This window comes from Zingiber officinale, chromosome 10B (genome assembly GCF_018446385.1).
Source record: "Zingiber officinale cultivar Zhangliang chromosome 10B, Zo_v1.1, whole genome shotgun sequence".
In the NCBI taxonomy this organism is placed as follows: Eukaryota; Viridiplantae; Streptophyta; class Magnoliopsida; order Zingiberales; family Zingiberaceae; genus Zingiber; species Zingiber officinale.
In genome coordinates, this window is record NC_056005.1 from 887052 (window position 1) to 910374 (window position 23323).

Consider the following 23323-nt stretch of genomic DNA (forward strand, 5'->3'; position numbering starts at 1 on the left):
GATAATGGAACTCGCAATCCTCATCCTTCTTGTAAATTCTGAAAATTTCCTGGTCGAGGGTGTCTTAATACCAAAAAACATGTTCGTAAAAGCACCAGATCAAAGAAATCAACAGGCACGAACGGGAAAGAACCGTAGAACCGCTTTTGTTAGAAAAGTCCACAAAAGTCTCTACAGCGAAGGATTTATCATCTGAAAGAACAATACCGTCCAAATTGTCCACGTGATCACACGTTAAAATCACACTCGAACTCTAAAATATACGTGCCTAAACTCGCTCGATAACATTAGCATCCTAGAAGTTGTTGAATGCTCCGTCCGACTAGCGTGTGCATGCGATCAACTTATAGCGACCGACCATGCATCATTCCTTCAGGACCCAAAAAAACTTGGGCCAAGGAGACAGCTTAGTAGCCGTGTTGCCAGATTTGGCTGGATGGCTGAGACTGCGTAGTCTGAGGACCATTCAAATTCACTTCGGCAGGATTCGGCTGATGTTCCCTCGAAGGGCCTCCTTGGGAGAGGTACAAGTTCGAATAGCCCAAACCACTGAGCTGTGATGGTGGCTGAGCCTGACGGAACCCACTATGCTGGTTCTGACCCTGATAGTTGTAGAATCTGCTTGATGAAAGAGGTGACATTGTTCTTGAACCAGCACCATGAATCCACATGGTAGGTGGGTTCTCATTCTGGTAAAAACAATGATGAATTCATAGTAGTAGTTGGAAACTTAAATATTTCTATTATGCTTGAAATTAGTGATTACCTGTTGAAGCGCCAGATAATGACTCACTTCTTTGTACTGCTGGTTAAGAGCTTCGTTGAATCCGATTGATGTACTAGAAGCCATAGTCGTATGGTTAAGGTTGAAGCCTCCAGGAATGCTGGAGGAGCTTCCAAATCCTCCATAGGCAGAGGGTAAAGCAGAAGCCTGAGGTAAGCTGGTGACGGATAAACTGCCTTTGTACTGTGGTTGTGAGTACTCTATGCCAGCACTGGGTACAGCTGAAGATTGATTGAAAAGGCTGTTTGGAGAGAGGGTTTGTTGCAAAGAAGGCAAGTATGCATAGCTCGGAGGTAGAATGGGATAGCTTATCATATTTGCAAAATGCCCTAATGGAAGTGCTGGTTGAGAGTAATGGTGAACAGGAAGACCTTGAGGGAGCGCAGGGCTCGGTAGCACAGTGGTGGCAGGCAAGGATGGTGGAGCTGATTGGGGGTTAGAAAACATCCCAGGCTTCATAGTCTGAAGATAGAAGACATTAATGTTAGGCGTCCAGAAATTAGATGGAATGTCACACAAATTAATAAAATTCTGCGGTATTAGCTGCTGATCCACTGATAAAACAGTAGCTATTTGATAAGTAGCACATTCAAAATTTCAGCATGGTTACAGAAATCCCTGTACCAGCATGGAACATAGAGGGAAAAAGAAAGAGCAATTGCTATTCACAAGCTTATAAACTGATTCAGCAGAAAATAGCCAGAAGATGCAGGGATCATATTCAATGAGCAAGAGAAATCAGAGGGTTGAACAATTCAGAACATATCTGTGTAGATTATATCACAATTGTTAGTGCTCCACAAGAAACAAACAAGGGCTTCCATGACTAAATAGTAAAAAGAGAATCATACCAGGTAAATATTTTACCTTTTTGTTAAATGAAAAATTGTTAACCTTTGATTTTAGGTGTGAAAATGTAAGCCAGGTCCATGATTTACAATGAGATATTCCAACCAGTTGAATTCAGCAACATAGTTATTATCTCTTCATTTGAACTCCATGCAAGCCAATATAACTATATTAACTAAACATCCTTTTAGCCTACCCTATCCCTTACAACCTTTAAACTCTAATCTATTCAACTTGTCAAACTATAAAATTTATTGGTCATTTTGACAATTGTCTATACCATTTAAACTGTTTCTTTGAACATGTCTCTACCATTTAATCCATCTCTCATCTTATTATTTATTTGAGCTACATCTAACTGAAATGAGAAAGTAATATTTTCAACTTTTTAATATACTGAGAACGCTGCGGATCCGCCTTCACATTTCTAGCTTTGCTACATTGGCATTTTGTTCATGCTTTAAAATTGAACTCTGATCCATAAATTATGATGAATTGTATCAGTCTTGTAAAGGTTTTCTTCTATCTTAAGGGCATAAGTATCAACATTTTGACTACCCACTATCTTAGTTTCATTAGTATTGTCTTCCACTGAATAATAGATTCAAGGTAATCAAAATTCTAATTAGGAAAATTTCATATTCATTCATCTTAACAATTTTCTTGCTTTTTGTAATTAAATCCATTTCATAGCAGACATGAAGACATTAAGATGGATGTGAATAGGAAAGATAAAACCAAAAAATATCATTATCCATGAAAAATTAGGCGTGAACCCAATAGATAATAAAATATGAGAAAATCAGTTGATATGGTATGTCCGAAGTCTATTGTTAGATGAGTTGAATCGGTTGAAATTTAAGATACCCTGTGTAAAGGAAGAGCAAAGTAAATTCTAGTTGATTAGTCAAAAAAGTAATTAAAATGGTTTAAATTTTACTAGTGTTGGCAGTTTTGCATAGAATTCAATGGAGGGTTAAACTTCATAGATCCAACTCTAAATAGTAGAACAAATAGCACGGTATCTTTGTTAACAATATGCAATAAAGAAGTTCATCTTGAATATGATTGATTAGATTATTTAACACTAGTACTAATGTAGATAATAATAATAACAAAAGGTCTTAGATTGATTCTAGGTAAAAGTTAATAATAGAAAAATCATTCGCTATGCCCTATATGTTGATGTTCCATTAAACCTATAATTATAAGGAAAATCATTTGTTACACATGTATAACACACACACTTTAACATCCAACAGATATAAAGTTTGGTAACAGAACCAAAGAATTCTCAGTGAATCAACAATTCAGATAAATTAGAAACAGTGTATAACTACCTCAGGCATGGAATTGGTTGGTCCACCAATAGATGACACCATAGCACCATAATTTGTCGGCAATGACTGGTTAATTAGCAAGGGAGACAAGTGAAGATCAAAATCCCGAAGGTGTGGGTTGCTTGCTGCAGCTAATATATTGTTTTGCAGAGCATTTGGTTGCTGTAGAAGGAATACTTTGTAAAACTACAAATAATTCTTGCAAGTGAAGACAATGAATTGTAATGCAAAAATTTTAAATATTGAATCATCATGAACAGTTAGGTGACCATAATAAGTCAAAGGCAATCAGCATATATTTACTCTTGAAAAGGGCTTGTCTTAGCAAATCATTGCAATCACACAACTGGTAAGCTGTGTTAATCCAGATAATTTTAGGTCAGTTACATATGAATATTATCCCTCATAGTACACTCTACGAAAGGTTATTTCATGAAAAACATAGGTAAAGGGAGGTAAATCATGGGGGGCTTCACCCAGCAACCTCAACTATATTCAATTCTAAGAAAGGTTGTTCATAAATAATATAGAATCAATTTTTTACTAAACTAATTAGAATTTTCTTTTGTCTCCCTCTATCCCTTGCACCTTCAACTCTACTCGACTCAACCTCAACTATATTCGATTCACCTCGTGAAAGTAAAATATGTCAAAGATTGTTGATGTACTAGCCTGCTTCCTTGCAAAATTGCTTAAATAATCTAAATGATCTCTTTTGTGATCAATATCCCTTGCACCTTCAACTCTACTTGACTCAACCTCAACTATATTCGATTCACCTCGTGAAAGTAAAATATATCAAAGATTGTTGCTGTACTAGCCTGACTCTTTGCAAAATCGCTTAAAGAATCTAAATGATCTCTTTTGTGGTACCCCAACTGCGGGGCAGCTTCTTCATCTAAAAGTAAAACATATTACCCAAGATCTATAGTGGCCACCCAAGACACAGGTGTTAAGTATAAGATGATCCATGAATATGCAACATTGAAAAGTCTTTTTTATATTAAACAGAACCACTTTGTCCATTAATAATTTTTCTTTATCCTTTTTTTTGTTAAACAGTAAGCCAATTTATAATATAAGTTTACCTGTTAAGACATTTTCATCCATTTATCAAATGACAAAATTTGCATCATAGTTCTGAATCTTTCATTTGCTAGGATTTGTATCTAGCAACACTAATTTGGAGGTTATCCGCACACCATCTACTATTAGTATACACCATAGATTAACCATTCAGAACAATGTCCGGGACACAACCTTAATGATGAAAAGAGAACAGTTCAGGGGGGCGTGCTAGGTTGATCCTCAATATGGCACATACTGGTAGTATAGTGGTCAATCCTGTCTAGCCTAATTTCAGTAATAGCCACATCCAGAAGCATTGAAGTAATTCACAAAATTGTAAAAAAACTTCTCTCCTTTTTCCCCAGACCCCAGTAAAAAGATGACTACATCAGTAATTTACTATATTCAAACCAAGAGAACTGATATAAGACTGCATTTTCCTCACAATTTACTACCTCTGAGAGATAACAGAATTTTTGAGGTTGATCATCATAAAAAGTAACTCTAAGAAACAATAACTTCATCATCTTTTCTATTTATGGATTACCTTTGAGGAAGATCCATATATGATTTTTGGTAAAAAAAAAAACAATGTTTTTCAAGGAGAAAGACAAATGGTAGAAAGAAAATTCACAAAATCTACATCAGGAAAACATCTACGGTATAACAAACACTAAGGACCATCTTTTTTTAAAGTCAAATAATAAATCATCAAAACAGTCAGTTTGTCAGCTGAAAACAATACAATGAATAAATGCTCACCACTAAATTTGACAGGGGTGAAATATTTTGCATATGTGAATTTCCTTGTAGATAGGTGTAAGTTGCAGCATTTGGCTGTGAAGAGGTTGGCAACCCATAACTGGAAACAGATGAAAATTCATTCTGAAGCCCATGTGTAACATCCAGTGGATGATTCCTCACCACTTCCGGTTCTGAAATTGAAGTCACATCAAGATTCTCCGAAGCAGTTTTAGATATAGAAGCTACATTCTCAGTGACAGTAGACTTATGCGGCCCATTGTTATAGTACTCAAGATTTCTGCCAAAAGATGTGCACCAAGTCACATAAGACTATTTGTAACAGCAAAAAGATGACAAAGTGCTATTAGTACCTTGCATCTGACTCATCGATTTTAGAAGCATCGTCTATAGCTGGGGCCACTTCCAAGTTTCTGGCTAGTGGGTTTGATGGAAAAGATCCAGAAAATGCACCAGAACCAAAACTACCAAAGCTCAGATGGGCACAATCTGCATTAGTAACCCTCAGATGGTCAGGGATAATTACTGCAGGGCTAGCCTCGGTAGTTTTTGTGCTGGTCTCCTCATGTATGCTTAATTGTATCAAGGTTGCAGCAGTTTGAGAAATCCCTGCACCATCCTCAGCTGAAACAGGAAAAGGTTTCTCATCAAGGACAATTCTAAAGAGTATGAATAAAAATGCATGTTTCAAGCATCAAGTTTGTTCTACCAACTATAAGTGAGATTAATAGTGTTTCTCTACTAGAAAGTAAACTGTTATCATATCCACAATTAAAACAGTCAATGTTCATCAGCTGAAGACAACAATGTCAATTTCTATATAAAGACTATGGGTGTAGAACATATGTTTTGCCTTTCAAATAAATAGAAGTTTAAATTCAAATGCAGAAAAAAGAGTGGAAAATGTGGAAAATATCATAAATAAAGTTAGTAAAGATACGCTAGTGAAATAAGTGGTCTGAATCAACTGTTCCATAGGATAGTGTCAAAAGACTATATGAGCTGACTATGTAGAAACAACCAAAAATTCACTATTTTGTATAGTAGCTACAAGACAAATATTCGGGTGCCAGAGTTAGATGAATCTTTACTTTCATTAAGTTAAAGAGTAATATTATCTCATTGGCAATTCACTCCTTAAACAATTAAACCTATTTGATTGAACTTAAAAAAAAAAAGGGCAGCCTGGTGCACGAAGCTCCCGCCATACGAGGTCCGGGAAAGGATCCATTGTACTCAGCCTTACCCTGCTTTTTGCAAAAGGTTGTTTCCAGGATTCGAACCCGTGACCTTTTGGTCACATGGCAACAACTTTACCGTTGCGCCAAGGTTCTATAAGTCTGTTAATTTGCTGATACCATTTTAACATATTTTGTAAAAAATTGCTCTAGCATCAATAACAGTTCACAAACAATAATATCTTATTTTTCTTTCCTCATAATCCATCGCATCAGCTTCAAATTCCTCCTTTAGCTAAACTAACCTTTTATTTTTGACTTACCTCATAACTGGTAAGGCAATGCATAAACACTTGTATTTGACTTTCAGTTAGAAATTTTATATAACTTACTTCATTATTTCTTGATCAATTAAACACTTCCAAGTTTAAATTGTCAAGACAGACAAGTAGAATGTATATTCTTTGCTGGTTTCATTGCCCTTAGAATTTATTTTAACCTGTTTGAAATAACTTTACAACCAAAACTATAATTTCTAAACTACCCACAATTTTAAAGCAATTGTATGACAATTTTAGTAGACCAATTAAAACAGGAAAGATGTGTGGGGACCAAAACAATTGCAAGCTTCAACTTTTACCTTCATGATGATCATATTCAAAATCTTCAGATTGGTAAGCATCTATTCTCTTTGAATGTGAACCATCTATGGAAGTTTCAGCATCCTCCTTCCTCTCTGCTACAGGTATGGATTCTATCGGCTGAGGTTTATCATTAGATCTTTCATCCGGGTCTTGGAAATTTTGCAAACAAGAGTCTATATGCAAGTCAGAACCAGAATTGACCACACCAGGGGCTGCTAATGATGGGTTAACATAAGCTGCTGAAGTGCCAGTTATCTCTGTAGAAATTGACACAGTATCTGTAGGTTGCTCATCATGTATGGACCATCCATCGTTAGAAATATGCTGATCTCCAGCAGTTCCAAGGCCATGATTAATATCTTCAAGATGGGTAGATTCCTGAAAAGAGTCTAATCTCTCTTTTGATTCTGATGGCAGAATTGAAACTGGGATTTGTTTTTCATTTTGATGTGATCCATTTAGCATTGCTGCATTTTGTGATAAGTACAGCTTTTCACTTGCAATAACAGGCATGCTTGGATGTTTCCCTTGAGGTCTTCCCATCTTGACAACATCAGCCATGGAAACATGTCCTGGCTTTCCCAACCAATTATTTTGGAAGCCAGATGAAGATTGCATGGGTGTGGGAATTGCATCAACAAAATTTGTTGCATGCATTGTATTTCCCATGGAAGCAGACGTGCTGCAAGAAAACAAGGCCACAAGTAAGAGACCACAGGGTCTCCAAAGAACCAAAAAAAATTACCAATCCAACAAGCCAAGCATAACATAACAGGACATGATATGATGCTAATCGAGAATTTAAATTTCTGCAGTAAATTCTCTACGCTAACAGAGTGGTTTATCTGAGATCATCTTCAACAGTTACCTGAAAGATCAGTATATTTTCAGTTCAAAGTGAAGAACATGGCTATCAATTAATTGGTGTCCTATCTAGTTAGGCATCTCTTAGATAACATTGGTCAGCTCTTTACATGCATCATAATAAATGAGTGCAATAGTTGTACGAACTTATAATGCTAACAAAGAATGTCTTCAATTCAATCAAAGATATTAAACAAGAAACTTAACTACAATGATTTGTCTAGAGATAATATGAGAAAAGAAAGATTTAAATGGTATGAAGATTTTCATAAAATTTTATAATTATAAATTCTAAAACATAAATTATTGATCCAACAAGCTAACCATAACATCAAAGGACATGATATGATGCTAATCTAGAATATAAATTTTGCAGTAAAATCACTATGCAAACAGACTACACACTGATTTATCTGAGACCATCTTCAACAGTTATTCAAAAGATCATATTGGAGTATATTTTCTGATAAGCATCACTACCAATTAATTGGCATCCTATCTAGTTAGGCGTCTCTTAGATTGCACTGGTCAGCTACTCTTTAAATGCATCATAATAAATGAGTGCAATAGCTGTATTAACTTATAATGGAAATAACAAGGAATTTCTTAAATTCAATCAAAGTTATCTAACACGCTACTTAACTATAATAATTTGTATAGATGATAAAATGAGAAAAGTTAGGTTAACATTATGAACATTTTCAACAATAACCAATAAATTTTATAATTATACAAGAATAATAAAGCTACAAGTGCGAGAAGTAGAGGAAGAGCAAAGAAAATTGTATCTACGTAATAAAAGTGATTTAAGGGATTCATATATACAGCAATATAGGCGTGGATGAAGTTCAGTGGAGGGACAATATTCATGCAGCCAACCCTGAAACATTGGGACTGATACAGCTTGATGATAGCATCCTAATAGAGAAAATATCATGCAGTATAAAAGTACAACTTTTGCAGCAATATGACCAATGTCATTATAATTCTTCCAATGCGCTTTACATGGAACCAAATAATATGACAGATTATGAGATGCAAGAAGAACCAATCAGTCAAGGGCCCTCTTAGCAACAACCAAGCTAAGCAAGAGTAATTCACAAATTCAAATAATCATGTAAATACAAATTACAGGATTCTTGAAGTCCAATATCATCAAAAACAGGGATAATCCTACAAAGAAAAACAAAGCAATCCTGATCTAGTTGAATTGGGAAGTATAAATTCAATATGTTGAGGAAGAACTTACCTTTGAACTGTTGGTCTTTTTGTAGGGATGTTTGGTACTGTTGCAGACTCCACAACTGACAAAACAGGAGCAACACTACCACCATTTTCTTTCTTGTTTATAGGTTTACCTTTTCCAGTCCCGTAATCTACAAATTCAAAGAAAAAAGAAGCCAGTAAGAAAAGCGAAAGATAAATGCAAAAAATTAATATTATCAAACAAACAAATAGTAATGATTTGATGCCAATCATACCAGTGAAACTGGAATGGGAAGAAGTACCACGACCCCCACGGTCACTACCACCTTTAGATCCACGACCTGAATTGGTGCTCACTGTTCGGGACCTGGATTCTGGTGGTTCTCTGATCTAAAGAGTACAGGGGAAAAAAACATGACAGTCAATCAATGAAATTCATGTTTGTTGGAGCTCAACAAAGAATATGTTAATGTGTATTGGCAGGAGCTTCATGCACCGGGCTATCCTTTTTTGTAAAACTAAAGTTAGGGACAAGAAAATCTAGGCAAGTTTAATTAGTAAACCAACAATCCATGAATTCATACTTGTAAAAGATTTGTCAATAGATTGCAAAGAACGAGACAAACATGGTGCATATGTATCAATAACAGCCAATGGTAACACTAGATGGTGAAATGTGGACAGGTAATAACTCAAGGAATAGTACCAATGGCAATAGATTTATGAACATTTTGAAAGGCTACATGAAATACTGAATAACACATCCTTAACAAAAGTAGAACCCTCATTCTAGATCACATGTGGTTTTCTACAGAACGATTTGTGATAATTAATTAGCATACAACATATAGACCAACCTCCTTTTTCTTGTCACGCTTGCTCTTGACCTCATGAAATGTATCTGCAACAAAATGAATGATACTCAGATGAATGTTAAAAGTATCTGCATTATGGGGAAGTAAAAAAGGATCCTATCAACTAATTTGCTCCGATCTAGGATAATAAGCTCATGAGCTTTGTCTTATTGTGCTGTCAAGAAACAAAAGAAGATTTCCATATTCAAGTCTGGCATAGCTAGCTTTTCTTTTGGGATGTGAAGCAGTGTGGAACCAAAATTTTCACAAGCATAAGCAACAGCGGCTCTCCTTCAAAAGGAGATGATCCAGCCGCACCTTCTCTTATGGCTACCTTGTTAGGACTTCAAGGCAGCCACTAGCCCCCTTGCATCCCCTCCTCGCGGTTAAGGCAAGGCTCCCATAGTGAGACGGGCAGTGTGTACAAGGCCCAGGAACAGATTCACTAATGCATGGCTACTGCGATCGTTATCTATTCCTGCTTCATGCAGGCAATTTGCAGCCTGCAACCTGAACTGTGGACAGGCCGTAGGGGATAGCTCAATAATCTTTTATACATCTGCGCTTGACTAACCAGTTCTAGTTTAATTAAAAAAAAAAGGAGCAAAATAACCCAAAAATAAGCAATTTTAAGGAAATCACACGAGAAGAGGCAAAACTGACTGGCAAGACTGGATCTTTTTTCGTAGATCAAAAGGAAAAAAAAAAACTGCAGGCATCAAGTACCGCCATCGAGCGACACTTCCATCCCAAACCCTACCAAGTAGACCCCGAAGGAAACCACAAAAACAGCGTGATTCCGTGAATAATCGAAAGAACAAAGTTAAGCCGAGAAGAAGGGATTTTTAGGGGAACAAGGTCGCGCCTTGGGAGAGGAGGCGGTGGACGGCTTCGTTAGGGTCCATATTACACTCGCGCAGCATGGCGTAGATCTCGGCCTCAGAGCAGTTCACGATCTCCTTCAGACTTTGCACCAACTTCCTTGACCCCGACGGGATCGCGGCCGCCGCCTGCCCTTCCCCCTTGCCCCTGGCTCCGCCTGCGCTCATCCTCTCTCTCTCTCTCTCTCTCTCTCACTCTCTCACCCCTTCCCTTCCTCTCCGCCCTCTTTACAGTCTCTGTTACTCCAAAGCAGAAAAGGGAAATCCAAAGCAGTCGGATGCGGGTCTTATATCTCCGGCGGCCAAAACCCTCTCTTCCTCAATCGCAACGCTACAATTTATATAACCTACCTACATTAGAATACTTAACTCCGCGTTATCTTGATCCGCTAGAAGAGACTACGCAGAGAGTAGCGTAACGATCAACACTGATCTCGCTAGATCTCCAATTTACTTATCGACTTAAAATATATTTGATTTTATTAACAAATATTGATGGATTTCCCCTTGAAATATTATCTCACAAAAACGAAGTGAATTTAATTAACAATTCTCTTCCGATCGAAGTGAATTTATTCGACATTGAGAGCTCGATCTGTGCTTTTCAAATTGAATACCCATTCAATCATCGAGAAGAATATTTAAGAATATTTATTAGCATTTTTACATTACTTGAAAATTAATAATAATAATAATAAAATGCTGACTGGCAGAGTGGTGTGGATCCCGCGTCACGTCGGACGGTTGACGAGTCATGGGCCGGGCCGATGAGAGAGTTGACGGGTTCGCCGTCGGGGGTTCCGCCGCGGCGTTAGGGGCCGGTGGACTTTCCGCTCGTCCCGTTGAAGCAGTCAAAAACCAATCGCCTCCCAGCTCTTCTTATCTCACAGCAGCGAAGCACTCACCGCGCTTCTCGCTCCTCCGCCACCACTCACAAACTTGCACGTGCCCGCCACCCGACGACTTCACTCCGTTGCCCGAGTCGTCCTCTTAAGTCGGTCCCTTCCTCAATTTATCCACCGCAATTTAGTCATTCCTCGCAGCTAATTCTTATGGAGATTACTAGAGATTCAACATTCGGTGAGCACGATCATGGTCGCCGTCATTTTTCGCCCGGCATCGACCTCTTTCCGACCAACAAAACCGTCGCCGGCGACGCCGGCGACTACAGTTCGAAGGCGGACGGCCAGCGCGCGACGGTGGGCGAGATGGATTTCTTCGCCGAGAGGGACGACAACAGCCTCCCGTCGACGTCGACCAGGTTGGATCACGATCATGTACCCGATCTCAATCTCAAGAAAGAAGATCTCGCCATGAATGTAATTAATTAACGAGTTGCGTCAATATAATTAGCTCTGCTATTTAGTTTTTTGTTTTTTTTCCCATCATAATTAATCTCAACTGATCGTTCAATTTCATGCATGTAAAATAGATTGGCTTCCGAGCGATTCCTCCGGCGTCGGTTGAGAATAAGATTATTATTGCGAAGAGCGAGGTTGGTATCTATCTATCTATCTATATACCTTTTTTCCTCTCCCTAATTATCTTTTACACCAAGTAGTGATTGATATATTGGAAGTAGACAGAAGAGATGCGAGCAGAGCTCGCAGGGTTGAAAGAGGAAAACCAGAGGCTGAGGGAATTGCTCAACGACGTCTGCGAGAAGTATAGATCCTTGCAGGATCACTTCATCAAGCTACTGCAGGAACGCAAAGGAGGGAAAGTCCACCAGGTGCCATATATTGCTGACTAAGATCGAGGACTACTCGAGTAGGATAATTGGTCATTCGATCGATTTGATCCCTTCCTTTCTCAGGTTGATGACAAGGTAAATAATAATGGGCGAAGAGAGAAGCGAGGGGAGGACGGATCCAGTCTGCCAAGGCAATTCATTGATCTCCAACCTTCTTTGATATCGGCCAAGGAAGAGTCTCTTGACACAGAGTTTACTGGTGAGGATCGCTCTTCCTCTCCCACTAATCTCGACGCAGAGGAAATGGCAGTGGCAGCTTCGCTGCCCAAGGCTCAGCAGCAGCTGGACAACGAAGCAACCTTAAGGAAGGCTCGGGTCTCGGTTCGAGCTCGATCGGAAGCCTCAATGGTACGTACCCATCTAATTGACAGTATCGATCATTCATAATTAGATCGATCAGCTCGACTGATTTGTGAACCTTTTGATGGAATAATTGAGTAGATAAACGACGGCTGCCATTGGAGAAAATACGGGCAAAAGGTGGCGAAGGGAAACCCCTGCCCTCGAGCTTATTACCGCTGCACCATGGCGAGCAGTTGCCCTGTTCGAAAACAGGTCTATATGTTGCAACAATTTGATGTTCTTGATTAAATTTTATGACCAAAGAAACAGTTGTTCTTCAAATTTTGGAATTCTATTTAGGTTCAACGGAGCGCCGAAGATCGGAGTGTGTTGATAACAACCTACGAAGGGGTTCACAACCACCCGCTTCCTCCGGCGGCCGTCAGCATGGCCAGGACCACTTCGGCGGCCGTGTCCATGATGTTGTCTGGATCCACGTCGAGTGGCGACCAAGCATTGATCAACTCCAACAACTTACTCGTCAAAACAATCCTGCCGACGGCGATGATTTCGGCATCGACTCCGCTCCCGACCATTACGCTCGACTTCACCGGCGTCGCCGATCCTCTCTGCCAGCAGAGGTCGGTGGGGAATGCTTCTCCGTTTCAAGTGCTCCCGTTTTCCGACGGCAACGCGCCGAGCGTCGAGGTATTGGGCAAACACCAACAGCAATCCCATTTCTCGTTGTACCAGATGCCAACAGGCGACCGCGACGCCTGCACAGGCGGCGGAGCGACGGCCGAGTTTTTGCCGTCGAAGCCACACCCGTCGGTGTCGAGGCCGCTTGCTGAGACGGTAAGCGCGGCGACCGCGGCTATCACCAAAGATCCCAAGTTCACCGCCTTGCTTGCCGCCGCAATCTCCTCCGTCATGAGCCGCAAAGACGACAGCAGAGACTGAATACGATGAGCATTAGAGATTTTTTTTTTTCCGAATTAATTAGTTAGTTGTCACTTAAGTTAAACAGCACGTAAAGGGAAAGTGAAATAATTATCTGTATCTTTTTCCCTGTGCCTGAACATTTTCACCCATTATGAGTGTAGTATTATTTGACACTCAAAATTAAATAGGCACATTTTCACCCATTATGAATGTAGTATTATTTGACATTCAAAATTAAATAAAAACAAATAAAGACAAATTATACAGGGCGGATCTAAAATTTTAAATAAGGGCGGATCTAAAATTTTAAATTTGGGGGAGTCGCATGCTAAGCGACAAAAATAATTTTCGTTAGAAATTTATACACCCTTGAACAATCTCCGAATTCTCAATTTATGACTGAAATCGAGGTCAAAATTTACCTAGAAATCACCGTCCTAGGTTACCGTGGTTGACAAGACAACAATAGCCAACGACCCTTCTTAAGTTATGATATTACTTCAAGATTTTGGTATCAAACTACCAATAGAAAATTTAGGTTGCAGACTTTCTAAATACGTAATCAATTTTGAATTCTGACGATCATGATGCTACAATTGATAATGAAGCAACAACAATAATTTTAGTGTAAATTGGAAAAGATTGAGATGTCTAGTCATAGGAGAGAAAATGCCTATATCATTGATCCTGTCCGAACCAGGAGTCAACGGACGCTGGGGATGTGGCGCTCCCTGCTGGATCCTCGAGTGCTCCGGCGAACCTGCAACAAAACCGAGCCGGGAGGGGTATCCCGGCGACGGTCCTCCGACGCTCAAGTCAGGCGAGGAATAACAAAGAGGTGGCTTCAGAGATTCAGACTTGTGTACCTCCGGTGAAGAAATGGAGACCTTATATAGACCTCTCGAAGGAGCCTGGGCGCGCCAATCAAAGCAATCACCTGCTTTCGACCATGCCCAGGTATGGGTCTGTCAGAAGGGCATCCATAAGGTCATACCGCTACTGTATCAACCTCTCCATGATGTGACGGCAAGACCCTCTATCGTGAAATCTTGTGTACGGCATAATCATCAGACATGCCTTTGCTGACATCCCATATCCCGAGCCGAACGAATAGGCCGCTCGGCTAACCTTTGTATCCTCGCCCTTATCCTGGCCGAACGGACCACCCGCTCGGCCCTTCGGTTCCAGCCGGGCAGACACCCGCTCGGCCATTCAGTCCTCCCGCCTTGGCGTCGGAAACCCAAGCCTGGCTGGGTTATCTCTGGCTCCGCTCGGACCTGCTCAACTGCTTGACGCGGCCATTACCCGCTTAGTCAGTCCTCCATCCGTCCTCAGGCTGGGACCCTTCAGGAAGTGGGTCCCCTATTCTTACCGCCGGATCACTTGCCTCTCCTTCAAGTCTAGTCGAAGGAGGCAGTAAGTCCGACTGACTGGACTATGTGTCCGAGCGGGTGGTCGTCGCCTTACCGTCGCTTATAATATCCCTTGAGCCGTTCGGCCCTTATGCCGAATTCAGCCGCTCGGCTCTTCGTTTTGGATGTCTTGGCGCTCAACGTGGATGTTTGCTTGTCTAAATCTTCTCGAAAATCACGCAAATCCTTTTCATTAAGTTGAAGCATGCGTGGTATGGGCGCATTAATTGCGCCTGGTGACAGAGCGCGACGTGGCTCTTCTCGCGTGGCGGTGATGATCCGTACGCTGGGACGCCGATTGTTTTGAAATGGACGGTTAGATGATGACCTCGTCTCTCGTGACCTGCATCCGACGGACGAGGCCGACCAGCCTCGTTCGCATAAAGCCTTCGTCTTCGCCCTTACGCCGCATTCTCTGTTTCATCGCGCGTCCCCCGTCGAAGGTGCTCGCGGCTGCATCGTTCCGGCTGTCCTAGTTCTTGCTTCTTGGTGGTCTTCGGCTTTCTGGTGATCCTCTCCGTTCATCTTCCCTCAGTAAGCTTCTCCCTTCCTTTCGTTCGGCCTTTCCCTTTCGCGGGGAACTCCTTTCGTCCCCTTGCTTGCGAACCTTTATCTGTCCTCCGTTTCCGAGTTTCTTTCGGCTTCCTTCTTTCTTTTTCTTGGTACTTTAGTCATGGCGAGCACTTCCGTACCCGCTGTTGATGTTCATGGTCCCTGGTATATAAACATGGAGAGTAAATTTGACGAGGAGGGCGCTCGGCGTCTTGTTCGGACGTACGGGATCCCGGATGACCATGAAATAGTTGTAGCCGACCCGACCGACCGGCCTCATAACCCGCCGATCGGTACTATTTATTTTTTTCTGGACCAATTTCAGGGTGGCCTTAGATTTCCTACCCATCCATTTATTTTGGAAGTTTGTAATTATTTCCGCATCCCGCTCGGCCAACTTGTGCCGAATTCCTTTAGGCTGCTGAGCGGGGTGGTCGTCCTCTTTAAGCTGCACAGTATCCCACTCGACCCCAAAATATTCCACTACTTCTTCTACCCCAAACAATCCGAGTTGGGTACTTTTATTTTCCAAAGTAAAATAGGTTTCAAATTTTTTGAGAATATTCCGACCTCCAACAAGCACTGGAAGGAGTTCTTCTTCTATATACGACTTCTCGAGCGGCCAGCATTCAGAACCAAATGGCAGACCGCCGTGCCGACCCAGCTGGAGCTTGGCAAATTCAGAAGCAATCCAGCCTACCTTCATGCGGCAAACTGGTTGTCCGGTCAGCGGTACAAAATCGACCAGTTGCTTCTCAAGGGGGTGTTGTACATTTTTGGATTATCTCCCGTTCGGGCCAATCTTCCCTACCGCATGGGTAAGGACTCTTTACTTACTTCGCCTTTTTTGGATGATTTAATTTTTCTCTGCACTGAAGTCCCTCTGCCTCTACGATCATCTGAAATTCCCAGCCGCCCGGCAGCTACAGGAGAGGGGGGGACGCAGTCCGCCCCTGAAACAGAAGTTACCCCAGCCGCTTCAACGGAGGTTGAGGCGGATCCTGTTTCCTCTGCTCCAGCAGAGCTGGGAGTCCCCCCTACCGGGGATTCACCACTGGAAGTTCGGCGAAAACGTCGAAGAGACTCCAGCCTCCCGCCGACCCAAGAGGGCGAACCGCAGGCGCCGATCGAGATCGCTTCGCCAGATCGCACGCCGTCGCAGATCAGGACCCCCGTGGCCTCGCCCACCGCACAGCCCTCTGGCTCTCCTCCACGGACTCGTCGTCGCTTACGACGGTTGGGCGAGACTTCAACCATAGGGGAGTCCTCGGGCCAGGCGACTGCAGTTGAGGAAGTGCCGGCCGGCCACCCGACCATCAAGACTACCCTTCGATTCCCATCGGAGGAATATTTACTGTCTGCCGATCGGCCATCAAGCCCCGTTCATGAAATACCTTGACGGGTCCGCTCGCCAAACTTTTCGAGGACGTCCAGATTCGGGTGGCCCTCATGACCCCCAAGCAGCTCGGCGATAACCACATGCAGCAGGCCACTCAGGTAGGTTCATTTTTCTTCCTGCGCAATGCTACTGTTTGGTTTCTGATTTTATTATTTCACTTACAGCATTGGGCGGAGCAAATCGCCACTAGCCAGCGGCTGGCCGAGCTGGAGGATCTCATGGAAAAACTCCAAGTCTCGGGGGGTCCATCGGCCGAGCGGGAGAAACAAGCCCGTGAGGCCGAACAGAAGAAGGCCGCCGACCTGGCTACAGAGGTGGCTCGTCTTGAAGGCCTGGTGAAGAAACGCGACGCAGACGTGAAGCGCGCCAGTAGCCGGAAGAAGCGGGCGATCGCTGATCTGGACAAGATGAAAGTTGAAGTCCGAGCCCTAGATCAGCAATCTAAGAATCTTGAAGCCCAATTAACTGCCGAACGGGATGGGCGCTCAGCTGAACGCACTAAAGCGGAGGTGGACCAAAAAGTTCTCCAAGATTCACTAATTGCCTCCCGAGCGGCGCTCAGAAAGTACAAGGAGGGAGAGCCGAGTCGCCTAGCAGCAGCGCGCCAAGAATACCTCCGCTCGGAGCGGTTCAGCGAAAAATTTGGTGGCAACGTCTCCTCAACTTTCGCCGAGGCGGTCAAGGTCACCACGGCGTACTGGAAGAAGGGAGGGCATCTTCCTGCTGACCTGAGCATTCCCTCTTCAGATCTGGCGGCTATGATTGACGATATCCCGGACGCCTTTTTTAATTTTGAGGACCCGGAGTGAGGCGAGTTCTTCCAAGTACTTTCTGTATTTCATCCGCTTCGCGGATGTAAAATTTTTATACGCGCCGTTCGGCATAGTTGTGTTCCTTTACTTGTATTTTTGTTTGCCCTTCAGTGCCCTTTTTTTTGTCTGTTTGGTGCTTATCCGTAGAGTCAGTTAAGCTCCACGTGTTCCCCACTAGACGACCGATCAGGTTAATCAGTTGACTTGTTTTCCTCGAAGTCGTTTAGCGCTTGGCTATGCTGTTTGCATTCAGTGAATGCGAAGTATTGGCAAACTGATGGCCGATCGGACTTAATCAATTTAGTACTTGCGAACGCTCGTTATTTGGCGTCCTTAGTTTCGTCCAGTAAGCTCACAGTCGCGGGTGCGACTCTCGATCTTTAACGACGGAGCTCGTCGGCGCGGCTCTTGATCTTTAACGACGGAGCTCGTCGGCGCGGTTATTTATAGCCGATCGGTGCGGCTCTCGATCTTTAACGACGGAGCTCGTCGGCGTGGCTCTCGATCTTTAATGACGGAGCTCGTCGGCGCGGTTATTTATAGCCGGTCGGCGCGGCTCTCGATCTTTAACGACGGAGCTCGTCGGCGCGGATATTTATAGCCGGTCGGCGCGGCTCTCGATCTTTAACGACGGAGCTCGTCGGCGCGGATATTTATAGCCGGTCGGCGCGGCTCTCGATCTTTAACGACGGAGCTCGTCGGCGCGGATATTTATAGCCGGTCGGCGCGGCTCTCGATCTTTAACGACGGAGCTCGTCGGTCTTCTGCTCGGGGATTTATAGACGCCGGCTCGTCTCCCGATTTCCCGGCCGGAGGGTTTATAGACGCCGGACCGTCTCTTGATCTTTAACGTCGGAGCTCGACGGCGCGGATATTTATAGCCGATCGGCGCGGCTCTCGATCTTTAACGACGGAGCTCGTCGGCGCGGATATTTATAGCCGGTCGGCGCGGCTCTTGATCTTTAACGACGGAGCTCGTCGGTCTTTTGCTCGAAGATTTATAGACGCCGGCTCGTCTCCGGCCGGAGGGTTTATAAACGCCGGACCGTCTCTTGATCTTTAACGTCGGAGCTCGACGGAGCGGATATTTATAGCCGATCGGCACTCTCGATCTTTAACGACGGAGCTCGTCGGTCTTACGCTCGGGATTTATAGACGCTCGTCTCCGGTTTCCGGAGGGTTTATAGGCCGGACCGTCTCTTGATCTTTAACGTCGGAGCTCGTGGCGTGGATATTTATAGCCGATCGGCGCGGCTCGATTTAACGTCGGAGCTCGACGGCGCGGATATTTATAGCCGATCGGCGCAGCTCTCGATCTTTAACGACGGAGCTCGTCGGTCTTCTGCTCGGGGATTTATAGACGCCGGCTCGTCTCCCGGTTTCCCGGCCGGAGGGTCTATAGACGCCGGACCGTCTCTTGATATTTAACGTCGGAGCTCGACGGAGCGGATATTTATAGCCGATCGGCGCGGCTCTCGATCTTTAACGACGGAGCTCGTCGGCGCGGATATTTATAGCCGGTCGGCGCGGCTCTTGATCTTTAACGACGGAGCTCGTCGGTCTTTTGCTCGGGGATTTATAGACGCCGGCTCGTCTCCCGGTTTCCCGGCCGGAGGGTTTATAGACGCCGGACCGTCTCTTGATCTTTAACGTCGGAGCTCGACGGCGCGGATATTTATAGCCGATCGGCGCGGCTCTCGATCTTTAACGACGGAGCTCGTCGGGCTTTTAAGCCTAATTTGGACAGCATTTACCCGACCGAACGGCACAGGGTCTTCGGAATTGAGCCTTTGGCTCGTACAATATACCTCCGGCTGAGCAGCTCGGGGCCTTCGTCGTCGAGCGCTTGGCTCCGATAATTTACCTCCGGCCGAGCGGCACGGGGCCTTCGGACTCGAGCTCCCAGCTCGGATATAAACCTCCCGGCCGATCGGCTCGGGGGCCTTAGCTCTCGAGCTCCCAGCTCGGATATAATCCTCCCGGCCGATCGGCTCGGGGGCCTTCGCTCTCGAGCTCCCAGCTCGGATATAAACTTCCCGGCCGATCGACTCGGGGGCCTTAGCTCTCGAGCTCCCAGCTCGGATATAAACCTCCCGGCCGATCGGCTCGGGGGCCTTCGCTCTCGAGCTCCCAGCTCGGATATAAACCTCCCGGCCGATCGACTCGGGGGCCTTCGCTCTCGAGCTCCCAGCTCGGATATAATCCTCCCGGCCGATCGGCTCGGGGGCCTTCGCTCTCGAGCTCCCAGCTCGGATATAATCCTCCCCGCCGATCGGCTCGGGGGCCTTCGCTCTCGAGCTCCCAGCTCGGATATAAACCTCCCGGCCGATCGGCTCGGGGGCCTTAGCTCTCGAGCTCCCAGCTCGGATATAATCCTCCCGGCCGATCGGCTCGGGGGCCTTCGCTCTCGAGCTCCCAGCTCGGATATAAACCTCCCGGCCGATCGACTCGGGGGCCTTAGCTCTCGAGCTCCCAACTCGGATATAAACCTCCCGGCCGATCGGCTCGGGGGCCTTCGCTCTCGAGCTCCCAGCTCGGATATAATCCGATCGGCTCGGGGGCCTTCGCTCTCGAGCTCCCAGCTCGGATATAAACCTCCCGGCCGATCGGCTCGGGGGCCTTCGCTCTCGAGCTCCCAACTCGGATATAATCCTCCCGGCCGATCGGCTCGGGGGCCTTCGCTCTCGAGCTCCCAGCTCGGATATAAACCTCCCGGCCGATCGGCTCGGGGGCCTTCGCTCTCGAGCTCCCAGCTCGGATATAATCCTCCCGGCCGATCAGCTCGGGGGCCTTCGCTCTCGAGCTCCCAGCTCGGATATAATCCTCCCGGCCGATCGGCTCGGGGGCCTTCGCTCTTCGAGCGCTTGGCTCGGCTAATTTATATGCCCCTGCCGAATCGGCATGGGGTCTTCACGCAGTAAGCCGTTCGGCGGAGAATGCTCAATGTGTTTTCATCTTTTTGCTTCCTGCATTACAAGTATATTGGCGACCGAAATGTATATAAATTTACATTTAGCGCACCTTTCACCCAGCTCGGATAACGTACTCTCGGCCGAACGGCTCGGGGTCTACTTTATTAAGTCGATGGCTTGGATCTTCATCCGCTCGACGGCCCGTCCACCCATCTTTCTCTTATGTAGTCAATTCATCGCTTGACATCAAACTCCCGCTCTTGAGGTTCCAGAAGAGGGGCTTGCTATAAGTTAAATTCGGGAGACGAAGCATCTGCTTTTGAGGGAAATGACTGGGGCAGTCTATGCTTCCGCTCGGCCGCTATCTCTTGGACCACCGGGGACTTCGCATGATGTGCCCGGGATGCCTCAACTCTTGGTCCTCTTGGTGGCTGATGGGCAGCGGGCTGCTTCCGTTCGGCATGGGTTCCCTTCCGTCGGGCAGCCTCCGCCTCTTCCACGTTTATATACTCATTCGCCCGGTGTTGCATGTGGTCGTAGTCTCTGGGCGGTTTGCGAATGAGCGCTCGGAAGAAGTCCCCTTCTGCGAGGCCTTGCGTGAATGCGTTCACCATTGTCTCCGAGGTGGTTGTGGGGATATCCACCGCTACCTGATTAAATCTCTGTATATATGCCCGGAGAGATTCTCTTGGTTCTTGTTTGATGGTGAACAGGCTGACACTGGTCCTTTGATAACGTCGGCTGCTCGCAAAGTGATGAAGAAATGCCGTTCGGAACTCCCGGAAACTAGTGATAGAGCCGTCCGGCAACCTCCGAAACCACCTATGTGCGAATTCCGATGGAGTGGTGAGAAATACTCGGCACTTTACGCCATCGGAGTACTGATGCAAGGTGGCGATGCTGTCGAACTTCCCCAAATGATCGTCGGGGTCGGTCGTCCTATTGCAAGCTCCGATCGGCGGTGGTGTTTAGTATTTTGGTAACGGATCCCGATGTATGACTTCAGAGAACTGTCGGTGAACCTGCTCGGGCGGTGCGTTCGCCCGGGAGGCTTTGCCCTTCCTATGATCCCGAACGGGAGGCTCACCAGATGAAGATCCTCGCTCCCCGTGAGCGGGCGCGATTTCTGGGGGAGTATGGAAGAGTGCCTGAGGGAACCCTCCTGTTGAAACATATTCCGGGCGGTCTGCTTGCGCCGCCCGGCCTGCTGAAGCCGAGGTTTGCTGTTGCGCTCGCTCAGCCTGTGCTTTCTCCTTTTGCTGCGCCACTATCTTGGCTGCCCTCGCCTCGACTATAGCGTCAAACTCTTCTTGTGAGAGTGCCACGGTATGTAGTCTTCCAGCCTCGTCCATTGCCTCTGCTCGGATGCAGGTGCGTTCCCACAGACGGCGCCAAATTGATCCTGTCCGAACCAGGAGTCAACGGACGCTGGGGATGTGGTGCTCCCTGCTGGATCCTCGAGTGCTCCGGCGAACCTGCAACAAAACCGAGCCGGGAGGGGTGTCCCGGCGACGGTCCTCCGACGCTCAAGTCAGGCGAGGAATAACAAAGAGGTGGCTTCAGAGATTCAGACTTGTGTACCTCCGGTGAAGAAATGGAGACCTTATATAGACCTCTCAAAGGAGCCTGGGCGCGTCAATCAAAGCAATCACCTGCTTTCGACCATGCCCAGGTATGGGTCTGTCAGAAGGGCATCCATAAGGCCATACCGCTACTGTATCAACCTCTCCATGATGTGACGGCAAGACCCTCTATCGTGAAATCTTGTGTACGGCATAATCATCAGACATGCCTTTGCTGACATCCCATATCCCAAGCCGAACGAATAGGCCGCTCGGCTAACCTTTGTATCCTCGCCCTTATCCTGGCCGAACGGACCACCCGCTCGGCCATTCAGTCCTCCCGCCTTGGCGTCGGAAACCCAAGCCTGGCTGGGTTATCTCTGGCTTCGCTCGGACCTGCTCAACTGCTTGACGCGGCCATTACCCGCTTAGTCAGTCCTCCATCCGTCCTCAGGCTGGGACCCTTCAGGAAGTAGGTCCCCTATTCTTACCGCCGGATCAATCATAAATTATAAAAAATTTCTATATAGTAATAAACTAATAATATTATTACTAATAATATTTGTATATAATTAATGATCAAGTTTCCTTTTGTTAAATTTAAATTTTTTTTTTCCAACATAATTTCTATAAGGTAAATTAAAAAACACACCATAGAAGTATTTTTCTCTAAAATTATATAACATATTTAATAAGTATATTATTCGATTATATTAAAATATATTAAAAAGAAAGATTAATTTCATCATCTTGTATTTCTTCATCATTCTAATTATATCTGTATACTATATATATATCCTTATATACATATATAATATAATCATGTAGGGAGGATTTACATGGAGGCTTGGGCCGTGGCCCCCCCAAACCCCCTTTTATATATATATATATATATATATATATATATAGTTTGTAAATTGATATATAAATCATTTGTACTAAGAAGGAGTTCAAACTGATTTTAAAACTATTTTGCATTGTAAAAAAAAAAATAGTAAACTCAAGGTGCAATCAGCTTTTGATGCTTTTTAGACGTAAAATAAAACGCGATAAATATTTTGTCGAACGTGGTAATTGAAATTTAAAAGAGATAAAAGGAGTCAAATACTTCATGGATTTGGATTCTACGAGTGCAATTGATAGATGAGAGAGTTCATGGTTTTTTGTCACTGCCTCACTGGTGTGGACGTGGAAGTCCCAGCGCAAGTCCCATGCATGCAGGATGCATGCACGTGTCAATATCAACGCAGCCATGGAGTTTGACTTT

The 23323-nt window shown here is 44.8% G+C and overlaps 2 protein-coding genes across 3 annotated transcripts; one reads left to right on the forward strand and one right to left on the reverse strand.

Moving 5' to 3' along the window:
• Positions 1-124: 124 nt before the first annotated feature.
• On the reverse strand, positions 125-10764 carry LOC122029654. Its single transcript, XM_042588740.1, has 10 exons — positions 10415-10764; positions 9553-9596; positions 8971-9085; positions 8739-8865; positions 6622-7307; positions 5157-5427; positions 4804-5083; positions 2974-3135; positions 767-1246; positions 125-689 (listed from the first exon to the last, which is right to left on the reverse strand). Exons 1-10 carry the CDS (start codon positions 10596-10598, stop codon positions 408-410), a joined length of 2631 nt encoding a protein of 876 aa, XP_042444674.1. The 5' UTR covers positions 10599-10764; the 3' UTR covers positions 125-407.
• A 604-nt stretch (positions 10765-11368) lies between these two features.
• On the forward strand, positions 11369-13524 carry LOC122028508 (probable WRKY transcription factor 31). Of its 2 annotated transcripts, none has more exons than XM_042587341.1 (6): positions 11369-11749; positions 11863-11925; positions 12013-12162; positions 12247-12531; positions 12625-12738; positions 12826-13524. In XM_042587341.1, the coding sequence occupies exons 1-6, from the start codon at positions 11483-11485 to the stop codon at positions 13423-13425; spliced, it is 1479 nt and encodes a 492-aa protein (XP_042443275.1). In that variant the 5' UTR covers positions 11369-11482; the 3' UTR covers positions 13426-13524. The 2 variants fall into 2 exon arrangements, with proteins under 2 accessions (XP_042443275.1, XP_042443276.1); XM_042587342.1 differs by having other exon boundaries at positions 11559-11691.
• The last annotated feature ends 9799 nt before the right edge of the window (positions 13525-23323 follow it).